This window comes from Podarcis erhardii (genome assembly GCF_964252035.2).
Source record: "Podarcis erhardii genome assembly, chromosome: 17".
In the NCBI taxonomy this organism is placed as follows: domain Eukaryota; kingdom Metazoa; phylum Chordata; class Lepidosauria; order Squamata; family Lacertidae; genus Podarcis; species Podarcis erhardii.
This window is the reverse complement of record NC_138515.1, coordinates 28,631,021-28,643,148: the sequence shown is the minus strand read 5'-3', so window position 1 is coordinate 28,643,148 and position 12,128 is coordinate 28,631,021. Positions and strand designations below refer to the sequence as shown.

The 12,128-nt window shown below is 45.6% G+C and overlaps 1 protein-coding gene and 1 long non-coding RNA gene across 2 annotated transcripts in view; one reads left to right on the top strand and one right to left on the bottom strand.

The window, feature by feature from the left end:
• Positions 1–6,719, bottom strand: part of RBPMS (RNA binding protein, mRNA processing factor) — a 74,996-nt gene extending 68,277 nt beyond the window's left edge. The window contains 2 exon segments of the mRNA XM_081845584.1: positions 6,389–6,509; positions 6,511–6,719. Coding sequence (XP_081701710.1) covers positions 6,389–6,509; positions 6,511–6,638 — 249 coding nt within the window. The 5' untranslated portion in view covers positions 6,639–6,719.
• A 4,961-nt stretch (positions 6,720–11,680) lies between these two features.
• On the top strand, positions 11,681–12,128 carry LOC309332639. The gene is made up of 2 exons (XR_014152273.1): positions 11,681–11,833; positions 12,062–12,128. It is a non-coding gene; the product is annotated as an uncharacterized lncRNA (long non-coding RNA).

The window sequence follows — 12,128 nt, the reverse complement described above, 5'->3', positions numbered from 1 at the left end:
TGGAAGACTGTAAATATTTTTAAATAACTACAGCAGTTAAATAAATATGAAAATGTATGTTCATGAAGATACTGTTGTTGAGCAATGAGCTGAAAAGAAGAAAAAGGCATCTAAAAGGGGAGGGAGAGTCTGGGAACAAGCTCTCATGAACAGAGTTTATTTCATCTGATGCATGAAAGATTATCCTCCTATGGCCCAGGGGAGAGAGTGTATACGTACATACATGCATATATTACAGAGGTATAAACAGAAAAACAGGGAGGTCAAACAGCTATGAAATGTGAATAGTACAGCTTGCAATAATTCTACGTAATATACTGTAAATACGGAAGGTAAATACTGTGACCTTTCACAACAGCATTAATTGGTGATAAATACAAATCATCCAGAACTTATCAAGAGGTTTGATTCTTTTTGTTTAAGCTTGATTCAAGACAACGGTTTCACGTCCCATGCACAGGTGTTAATTAACACAGCAGAGATAGGATGGTTGCATTATCATCACCATTTTAGCTTGCTATGAAATCCACATCTGGAACTCTGTAGGTCGTTGACTTTTTAAAAAAAGTGTATTGCCTACTTTGAAAAAAAAAGTCAACAAGACCTACAGAGAATGTGAAGGTCCAGAACGCAAATCCTACATTGACCTAGACTAGCTGTCTGAAATGTGCACCTACTTCATTCCAAAGCTTTCTGATCCAGCCAAGAAGATATGCATATGAGTCTCCATAGCTAGGTTCCTTACTGTACTGTGTAATCATACATTACAGTGGTACCTTGGTTCTCAAACTTCAATAATCCATTCCCGAAACCATTCGGAAAACAAGGCACGGCTTCCGATTGGCTGCAGGAGCTTCCTGCACTCAACCGTAAGCAGTGGAAGCCACGTCGGACATTCAGCTTCCAAAAAACGTTCACAAACTGGAACACTCACTTCCGGGTTTGTGGCGCTGGGGAGCCGATTTGTTCGGGAGCCAAGCTGATCGAGTACCAAGGTACCACTGCATTCACAATTTGGATTCAATTAGATTGCTCATGCCTATGTGTAAACTATCTCCATAGCAGAGTTTTTCAAAGCCAAATCAAATACTGAAAACTACCACTGTTTATGAAACAATATAAATAGTAAGATGAAATATGAGCACACAATATTTTTAAAGCACATCAAATGCACATTTAAGGCACATGACTCTCCCCCCCCCAATAATCCTGGGAACTGTAGTCCCCCCTCCCCAGATCTACAATTCTAAGCACTATGTGTACTGGATGAGCTTACAATGTATAGTAAAGATCTGTCCTATGACACTCATATCTACACTTGCTAAAATTACAACTTCAGACACACCGAGGCTGATATCTGGGGGGAGGGGTTACTTAAGCACAGGCACTGACACACAAAAATCTTCTAAATTGCAGCTCAGAAAGGTAAAGTCACTTCAAACAGCAACAGAACTTGGAAATAACAAAAACTGATAGGCCACCAAGAAAAGATACGGAAGATTAGCAATACCTGAAGAAGAATATACTTGAACGTTTGCCACCCAGCTCAGGGGAATGCCACTGTCATTTTTGCTCTATATCCAGCAACAACCAACTCACCATGTAGAGAGTCTTACCATCTGGCAGACAACCGCACAGCAGTAAAAACCTATACCAGTAATTCAGAGGGTAACTCGTTTTTAATAAACAAAAAGACCATACTAGGTGGTAAATTACTATTGTATTGGCTCAGCATACCTAGATATCATCACAACAAGACCTGGTCCTTCCATCAGAAGGGAGTTCCGTTTGCACCGACGTGAGAAACAGTCCTTAACAGTGATGTTTCAGGCACCAACTATATACTACACAGTGGTTAGAAAACATCATTTCAGGCAATTTCTCCCTTTCTTAGAACAGTTATTAGAAATGACTAGTCTCTTTTTCAGCTGCTAGAGTAACTACAGGTCTCGGCCTTCTGCTCTATTTTAAATCGTAAGTTTTGATGAAAGGTTCTTACGGCGCCAATCCCCTATTCTCTCCTCAACATGCACTGTTCTGATTGCATGTCTGTTCTGGCAACTCTACACACAGTTTATCAGCCTAACTTCAAGACATGAACAAGACAGGTGCCAACTGTTAAGTTGTGGGTGAACATATCAGACGACACAACGGTTCTTCAGACAGCTCTTGTTTATTCACAGGCCAGAACTGAACTGAACTGAATTGAAGGGTTCAGCCAGCCTGCTTATATAGAGCTCAACTACAGGGCAACAGTAACAACTTTCTGTAACTATCCAATCATTGAACGTCACTTTCAATTCCTTATTTGCATATGCGGACCTGAGTGAAAACTATCTACAGTATCCCCCTGCTGGCCCAGGGTGAGAACTTCAGTACATAACACCAACTACAGCCCTGAAGGTTCCTCAATTTGTTAAGCGATGCTGCAGGTTATGAGGGACATTTGGCTCGGCAAAGAGAGGTAGGATCTAGAATTCGAAACCTGGGCTCACATCTTAGCCATGAACTTACTGAGTTGTCCTTGGGGGGGGGGGGGAAATGCACCTCAGAGCCAAAGTAGAAGAGATGAGGAAGATTTGCTAAACTTTTTGTTTACTTCAAAGCAGCCGCTCCTTATTGAGGAGGGTTCTTCATTTGATCAGGGCAATAGCTCCAGGGCAGTGGTTCCCGACGTGGGGCACATGCCCCACACGGGTGCAATTTGATTTTTAGAGGGCGGATTTGGAAGCTTGTGTAGACCAAATTAATGGCCTTTTAGGCTTCTTCCACGTGAATAGGAGTTCACTTTTTGAGTAATAAGAATTATATGTCATGGGGGGGGGGGTATCAGGATTTTAGAGATGCTTAGATGGGACATAGCCAAAAAAAAGGTTGCGAACCACTAGGGAAGATGTGTTTAACCCTTCAATTTAACCACACAGAGATGCTATTACCCTATGGGGGGAACAGGCAGTCACAAATGGTCTTCCCCCACAATTTGGCTAATAGTTTGAGCAATGGGGTTTACATTGACAAAATGGTACTAAGAAAGCATTAAATACTACCAGTACCATTTCCCGGATCACACTAGGAACACATGCACCCTGGAAGTTTCTAAGTAAAGAAAAATAAATTGGGATATCCAATCACAGACCTCCCATGTAACATGTACTCTGGCCCTCCACTTCCATTCCCTGTATTTAGTGGAAGCAGCAATCCACCTCACAGACTTTTACATTTCCCTAGCCCAAGGAAATAAACGAACTAAACTCTGCATAAAATATATATCAATAAATTAATGGTAGCAAATGTGTGCACCTTATTGCGCAGAAACTGTGGGATAATGGAAGAATGCAAACATATGAATGAAACAAGCTGGTGTGTACAAGTGAAGGATGAGATAATTAATGGAAATATGGTCCTTCATCAGCGCTACGTCCGATTTTCACTTTCACCCACTTCCTTTTCCCACACTGCCCATTTACCACAGTCTGACATCAGAATGCTATTTCTCTACATACAAAGTTAAGTACAAGTGAATTTAAAACACTGAAGTATAAAATCCACGACTGATACAGTACACTGAACAGTTATCTGTTTCAGAAGCACTGCTAACCTGCTGCACAGTTGCCATCAAACTTTAGGCTGAAAGCTCTTTGAGATAGGGTCTTGTTCTTTGTTTGAGGCTTCTGCTGTAAAGTGGCACTGATGTCAGCACTACCTCCAAATGGTTTATCTATGGTAGCACAGATCTCTAGGAGATGTGAGGTTGCCGAGATTTAAGTCACGTTTATATAAACGAACCATAAACTGTAAGGTTGGAATAGGGTCAGAAGTTAATGTAATCCTCTGCCCATGCCCAACACTATTAGAAGGTCCTTAGAAAACTAATACCACCAAACAAATGGCAGACAGGTGGTAGGTGAACAACAGAAGTGCCTCTGGACTCCCATATTCTCCTTCCATCCTTGGCTTCCCATTCATTACTTATTTGCTGCCAATGGTGAAATGATAGGAACCAGGAAAATACTTAGGTAGTGCAGCACCAATAACTTCTTTCCCCCCAAAACCCACTGAAAATGTTCTCCATTGGGATTTCAGGAGCCAAGCATGTCCCAAGGCTGACACCAGAAGCCAAAAGGAAACACACAGCATCAAAGCCGTGTATGAATGCATTGTTACAATACCTCGTTGCACATCATCACAGGACAACAGGTTGCACCATAAATATTTTCCGAGCCACCACCAGATTTCGCCGCTAACAAGATTATTAAATCATTAAAAATTCTTCCTTTAACTAAGGGGATAGGGCAATGAAGATTCTCAACCACCAACCCCATTAACAAATATCACGGCTGCTATACAAGGCAAGCTTATGCCGAATTTAAGCACATTGCAGGAGTTCCCAAAAGGGAACTTCTACTAATACAAAATTTTCAAAGTTTGTCCAAACCATGCCTAAAATTAATTAATCAGTATAGTAACTAATGTTCATACATATACATATTTCATAGCGGTTTATGTTGCTGATCGCAAGCACTATCTGGTTAGCACTTGGCGGCAACCTGAAAAACAATGCAAACATTAGAATTTTCATTCTTACCTATATGGGCAAGTTACCACGTTAAAACAAACTGAACTGATGCTTAGAAGCCTATATATAGTAATAGATGAAGAAACCTACATATTCGTGTTCCTATAAATATATGGTAATTCCCACAGATAGGCAGAATGAATACATGATACAAGGAAATGTTTTTCTTTTAAGAAAATGTGTTTTGTTCCATGCAACCAACATTCATCCTTCTAGGATCTGTGAATCAGCAGCACTTTATAATAGGCTTGAAGTGTTAATCTGGGTAGTTTACTGCCTTAATTATTTCCCAAACAGGTTCCCAGCCTCAAGAGCATGGGTAGGATCTGGCCCAATCACCTTCTAAATCCGGCCCACGGATGGCCCGGGAATCACCATGTTTTTACATTATTAGAATGTGTCATTTTATTTAAAATGCATCTCTGGGTTATTTGTGGGGCATAGGAATTCATTCTCCCACCCCCCCAAAAAAATATAGTCCGGCCCTCCACAAGGTTTGAGGGAGAGTGGACCCCTGATGAAAAAGTTTGCTGACCCCTGCTCAAGAGTAACCATCTTTCTTTATTTTGGAGCTGTGTAGCAAAACAACAACAGCACCAAAGAGTCTTATGGCACCTTAAAGACTAACAATATCATCCCAGCACTAAGGTTTTGTGGATTAGTCTACTTCAAGGAAAAGCAAAGTTTCCTCCAACAAAATGCCTAAGGTCCTACTACACTGAGTTTTGACTGTTTATCACCCTGCAAAAAAAGACTGTGAACAGAAATGCTGTAGGCGTTATAAATTCACAGGCTACCTATCCCATTCTAAGGTTGTAATATTCAAAACACACACAGGGAGGTTTAAATTGAGTAGACAGTGTATAAGTGGGATGTGGTGGTTAAGACATAAAGCCTGGCTTAGTACCTCAAACTTACAAGAACTCACAAGTATTTCAAGGAAATTACTTATGTTATGAGATATACAATCCTATGAGATACGCAACCCTACCTAGGAGTGTTTTCCACTGAACAGTATGGGCTTGCTTCTGAGTAGGCATATAGGGTTGAACCATAAACGGGCAACACAATACAGTACAACAATCTCGAACGATGGAAACCACTCGCACTGCTTTATTACTGAGTTAAACCATTTACCGATATTGCCAAACCGTATCGCCAACTTCATTTGCGTGTTTTGCCACGCTTTGCTTTTTTTTGACTACGACCTTTCCCCAAGGTGGCTCTGAATTAAGATTTGCCCAAGTGCAAGTTCTCTGCATCTTAACTCATCGGGAAAGAATGCGCTCGATACGTTATCTATTAATCAGAGCGCCTGGCTTGCCTTTCTTTTAAAAGGAGTACTCTGCTTTTAATGTGGGGAGTCGGGGGACAAGTCGGTTACAGGGAGAAAGCGCACGAACACAAGAGAGGAAAGGAAGGAGAAAACACAGTGTTCGCCTCCCATGTCCCCCCCCCCAACCACCCCACTTTCCCCGTTCAAACTAAGGTCAAACTTAGTTGCTTCGGGGAACCTTCGGCGCGCCTTTCGTTTTCCAAGCGTTGCGCAACCTCTCCAAAGCGGACGGAGCGAACAGCTTCGGTGTCAATGCGTTTTAAGGGACGGGCTAGTTGGGTTGGGTGGCAGGGATGGGGGGGGGTGTCCGAAAAGCTCTACGGCTGCCCTGCTTGGAAGCGCTCCCCCCCCTTCCCCCCAAACTTTTTCCAGGGCTCCCCGGACAAGCCCATGGCGCACGCCGCCCCCGCGCTCCGAAGCGAAAGCCCGGGAGGCAGCGCCTTTGGCCCGCCCGCCTCCCCTCCGGCGGCAGGTACCTCTTCCTCCTGCAGGTTCGGCTCGGCGGGGCTGTGCTCCTGCTCGCCTTTGGCGCTGTTCATGGTGCCCTCCGCCGGTCCGGAGCGCCCTGGCCCGCCGCCGCCGCCTCCTCCTCGCCTCTCCCGTCCGCGGCGCGTCTGGGCTGAGGTGCTGCTGCTGCTGCGGGGCAGGCGAGCGCGCCAAGGCGAGGCGAAGAAGCAGCGGGGCTCTCGCCCTGGCCACCGGCAGCGGCAGCTGCTTCAGCAGCATGCAGGGCTTCCCGGACGGCGAGAGAGACCCCGAGCGAGCCGCGCGAGGGGCGGGAAAGAGGCGGCGGCGGCGCGCGGCGGCTTCTTTTTCCGTGAGGGGAAGAGCCGCGAGCTCCTCGCCTGCGCGCCTGGCTCTGGTTGGCGGGGAAGGTGGCTCGCGCGCCTGGCGCCCACTCCCTGGGACGACGTGGGAGGGAGCGGAGGAGGAGGAGGGGGGGGGTGTTGGGGGTGTCGACTAATGGCGAGGGAGAGGAGAGGAGAGGAAGCCCCCTCAGCAACCCTCCGGCCCCAGCACGTGAAGAGAGGCGGGTCAGAAAGCAAGGCGTCGAGGCTTGGGGAAGGAGGAGCTTCGCAGGGTGATGACTCCCAAACCCAGCGGCAAATGACAAGTGGTCGTGTGAACTTGCTTCGCCGTAGACTTGAAGGGGGACCCACGAGGGGCATCTAGTCCAGCCCCCTAGTGGGGCTCGAACCCAGGTTGTTGGCGTCCGTCTGTCTCTGGCGACAATGGAAGAGCGTGCGCCTTTGGGGGGGGGGTTGAAGTCAGAGAGTTGGAAGGAGCCAACGCCTTGGGGTCGAGATCCCTTCAAACCCCCCCATAGAATGTTTGAGGGGGCCACAGTTGGGATACAGTGGAACCTCAATTTGCGATTGTGATCCGTGCGGGAGGCACATTCGCAACCTGCAGCGTTGCGTCTGCGCACATGCGGGTTGCGATTTGGCGCTTCTGCGCATGCGCAAAACGTGATTTAGTGTTTCTGCGCATGCGCGAGCACCGAAACCCAGAAGTAACCCGTTCCGGTATTTCCAGGTTTGGCACAGTGCGCAACCCGAAATCGCATGACCTGAAGCGTCTGTAACCCGAGGTACCACTGTACTGAATACAGTTCTGGTTGGCTCACCTCCAAAAGGGTATTTGTACACTTGGGAAAAGGGCAGCCAAAATGATCAATGGGGTGGAGCAAACCCCCCCCCCCCATGAGAAAAGGCGGCAGCCTTTGGGACTTCCTGGTTTATAGAAAAAGCAAGTGAGAGTTGACATGATAGAAGTTTATAAAATCATGCATGTGAGGGTGAAAGTGGATAGAAAATGGTTTTCACCCTCAAAACACTGAAACTTGTGGAAGGTGAATTTTTGAAGATTTGGGACAGATAAAATAAAGTACTTCACACAGCACATCGTTAAAACTATGGAAGTTTCTCCCACAGGAGGCAGTGATGGATGACTTTTAAGAGTATTACATGAATTCATGGAGAAAAAAACTATTGATGGCTACCAGCCACGTATAGTTAAAGCTATGGTTTTCCCAGTAGTGATGTATGGAAGTGAGAGCTGGACCATAAAGAAGGCTGATCGCTGAAGAATTGATGCTTTTGAATTCTGGTGCTGGAGGAGACTCTTGAGAGTCCCATGGACTGCAAGAAGATCAAACCTATCCATTCTTAAGGAGATCAGCCCTGAGTGCTCACTGGAAGGACAGATTGTGAAGCTGAGGCTCCAGTACTTTGGCCACCTCATGAGAAGAGAAGACTCCCTGGAAAAGACCCTGATGTTGGGAAAGATGGAGGGCACAAGGAGAAGGGGACGACAGAGGACAAGATGGTTGGACAGTGTTCTCGAAGCTACCAGCATGAGTTTGACCAAACTGCGGGAGGCAGTGGAAGACAGGAGTGCCTGGCGTGCTCTGGTCCATGGGGTCATGAAGAGTCGGACACGACTAAACGACTAAACAACAACAACAATCAGTCCCTGGAAACTGCCGGAGGGGCGATGGCTCTTGTGCATGGATCCTGCTTGTACATTTCCCACAGGCATCCGGGTGGCCACTGTGAGAACAGGATGCTGGACTCAATGGGCCATTGGCCTGATCCTGCAGGTTCTTCTTACGCAGACGATTTTCCCTATTAATTATCATTATCATTTCTACAAGCACAGATAAATAAATCAGCCCAACAATTTGCATCAAATCCAAAAGTCATTAGATCTAGGAAGGCTTCACGCTGAGGCTGATCAACATGATACCTGCCTCATGTCACTAAAAATAAGTCTGAAGATCAGAAAGGATTTATAATGGTTCTAACATTTCTAAAGGCACAGCTCACTGCTGACAGTACAGCACAGCACACAAGTGGCTCCTTTGAAGCCGTTTCAATCTGTTGATTCAGTGTGTGAAGGAGGCTGCGTCTTCATATTCTTTGACTTTGACTTTTATTTTTATGACAGTAGTTGAAAGAACCACATCCCACAAAATCATTAGAATATCTATGTTAATTTCAAACACACATACATGCCCCACAATATTTTGACATTATGGACCCAAAAGAGTGCTAAAATAATATATTTTAGGGTCAAACTAGAAGTGATATAAAAGGAATTTCCAATGTTGTTTTTTTTTCTTTTGCAAAACGCAGCCGAGGGGAAGGGCACAATCCAGACCTGGGCCTATGCAGTGAGGAGAGTTCTTAACCCTTCCTTCCATACTGTTTTCCCACTGAAACCCCAAGCTGTTCTTTTTTCCCTTATTTGAAAAATAAATATGGGCAACACAAGTTTTCTCAGTAAGGGCAAAATAGCACTGCGTAGGGTTTGAGGGTGGGGAGAGACGCAAGGAAATTATGCAGAGGAGGGGAATCTTGGAGGCCTGCCGTCCTGTGCTTTGTACATATTTCAGATAAGGGTCCTTTAGGGCAGACTTTTCAGAAAGGAAAAACAATGTGGGCATTCCAGTCACGGAACTTTTGCATCACATCCAGCTTGGTGTTTAGACTCTGTTTCAGAGCAGGGGGCGGGTTCCTAGTTGTGGCAATGTAAGATAGCAGGAACAGGGAGACACACTAAGCAAATAACACACCACAGACTGTTTCTGCTAGGCATTACGAGGCCAACCAAGTAAGAAGACAGCATCGTGTCTCTTTTTACAAATGAGTGGCTCTTGGGTACTAGAGGTAACACAGTACCTATCACCTATGCTTCATTTTCTAGTACAGTGGTACCTCAGGTTAAGTACAGTGGTACCTCGGGTTACATACGATTCAGGTTACATACGTTTCAGGTTACAGACTCTGCTAAGCCAGAAATAGTACCTCGGGTTAAGAACTTTGCTTCAGGATCAGAACAGAAATCTTGTGGCGGCAGCGGGAGGCCCCATTAGCTAAAGTGGTACCTCAGGTTAAGAACAGTTTCAGGTTAAGAACAGACCTCCAGAACGAACTACGTTCTTAACCTGAGGTACCACTGTACTTAATTCGTTCCGGAGGTCTGTTCTTAACCTGAAATTGTTCTTAACCTGAAGCACCACTTTAACTAATGGGGCCTCCTGCTGCTGCCGTGCCGCTGGAGCACGATTTATGTTCTCATCTTGAAGCAAAGTTCTTAACCTGAGGTAATATTTATGGGTTAGCGGACTCTGTAACCTAAAGCGTATGTAACCTGAAGTGTATGTAACCCGATGTGCCACTGTACTATCAATTGGTACCTTAGACCCAGGATGTGCAGCTTTTACTCTGCCAATGGCCACAGTGAAAGGAGGGCATAACTTCTTGCTTTCTGCCACCCTCTTTTCTCTCTCTTTCTGCAACCCCTCCCCTGCCGTTACCCATCAGACAGCCAAGGGTGGGACAGATTGCCAGAGGTCATTAGGAAACAGCCTGCAAAAAGGGGTTTGACATTAGGCCGAAAGCCTCATGCAACCTAGTGCCACAGGTTATCCACCCCTGTCCTATGCGGTGTGGTTTCCAATTTGTGTTCCAGTGAACCCTGGGTTTCTTTAGAGAACTTAATAACGTCTTTGTCGCTTAGGCCACTTCTGGCAGATGAATTATGCTGAAAGACAGCTTGCCCACCGCCACCACCCATCTTTCCCTGAATATGCTGGTTTGTTTTTTTCTTTCTTTCTTTTTTTAACTTAAAAAGGTAAAGGGACCCCTGACCATTAGGTCCAGTTGTGACCGACTCTGGGGTTGCAGCACTCATCTCGCTTTATTGGCCGAGTGAGCCGGTGTACAGCTTCCAGGTCATGTGGCCAGCATGACTAAGCCACTTCTGGCGAACCAGAGCAGTGCACGGAAACGCCGTTTACCTTCCCGCCGGAGCAGTACTTATTTATCTACTTGCACTTTGACGTGCTTTCAAACTGCTAGGTTGGCAGGAGCAGGGACGAAGCAATGGGAGCTCACCTCGTCACGGGGATTTGAACCGCCAACCTTCTGATTGTCAAGTCCTAGGCTCTGTGGTTTAACCCACAGCACTACCTGCGTCCCTCTTTTTTTTAACTTAGGTCCCACTTTTTCCCCCTGGAGAAGAAAATTCCAAAACAGCTTACATCAATGAACTTGTACATGCAAAATCCACAAAGACACATTAAGCCGCTGAAAAATGCCAACATCATCAAAACCAAAATATTTCCAAATCAACAAAAACAGTGACTCATCAAACCCCCCCAAAACCAAGTGAAGATGTAGAGAGAGACAAGGAACCAGTTTGTTCATAATTAGAAGAGGGCAGCAATCTTTGAACGTATTGGGATTACGTATTGGGAAGAGCCTTTTACCTCAAGAACACTGTCAGTGCACAACACACAGGGACAGTGATTTTTTTCCAGAATAAGGTGGAAGTGGGCGGTGTTTGTTTCCTCCCTGTCCCCTGAAACACTAAGAATGATGGAGTCATCTGTCTATCAGTTTGTGCTTGATGGCTTTATGGGCCTGCTGTTCCTATTTTTCTGGCTATCCTTGGAGCACCGTGCATAAAGGGACAAGGTGCCAGACAGCATGAAGGGGGGGGGGAAGGCATCTGATTCTACCTTTCTTTAGGAGAAACCCCTGTCAACCTGCACACAAATTTCTCTTCAGGGATGAGATGTGCCACACTGCAAAGCATTACAGAAATGTCATGGAATAGCCCATATATGGCAGGCAAGAACAAGAAAACGACCTGGAGTTTTCCTTAGCAGCTGTAAGGCAGCGCCTCTTTTTAGCTTTGCTTGACTTTTGCCAGTATTTATATAATTGCCAAACACTTGTCCAGTAAGTTATGGTATTTACCTTAAAAGAGCTGGGATCCTTCCCAGGCTCTGTCAGAACAAATCTCCTTGCAATCTACTTTCTTTCTCTCTCCCAGATAGCTGCTTGAGTAGGTTCACCGTCCAGGTCTCCCCGAAATCACAGCTGTACAGAGAGCAACATACTGTTACAGTGGTACCTCGGGTTAAGTACTTAATTCGTTCCGGAGGTCCGTTCTTAACCAGAAACTGTTCTTAACCTGAAGCACCACTTTAGCTAATGGGGCCTCCTGCTGCTGTTGTGCCGCCGGAGCCCAATTTCTGTTCTTATCCTGAAGCAAAGTTCTTAACCTGAAGCACTATTTCTGGGTTAGCGGAGTCTGTAACCTGAAGCGTATGTAACCCGAGGTACCACTGTATTAAGGTTGAAACTTAGAAAATATGTGAAACCACAGATATTTTAAAAGAAAACTCAATAAAAGTTGACAGCA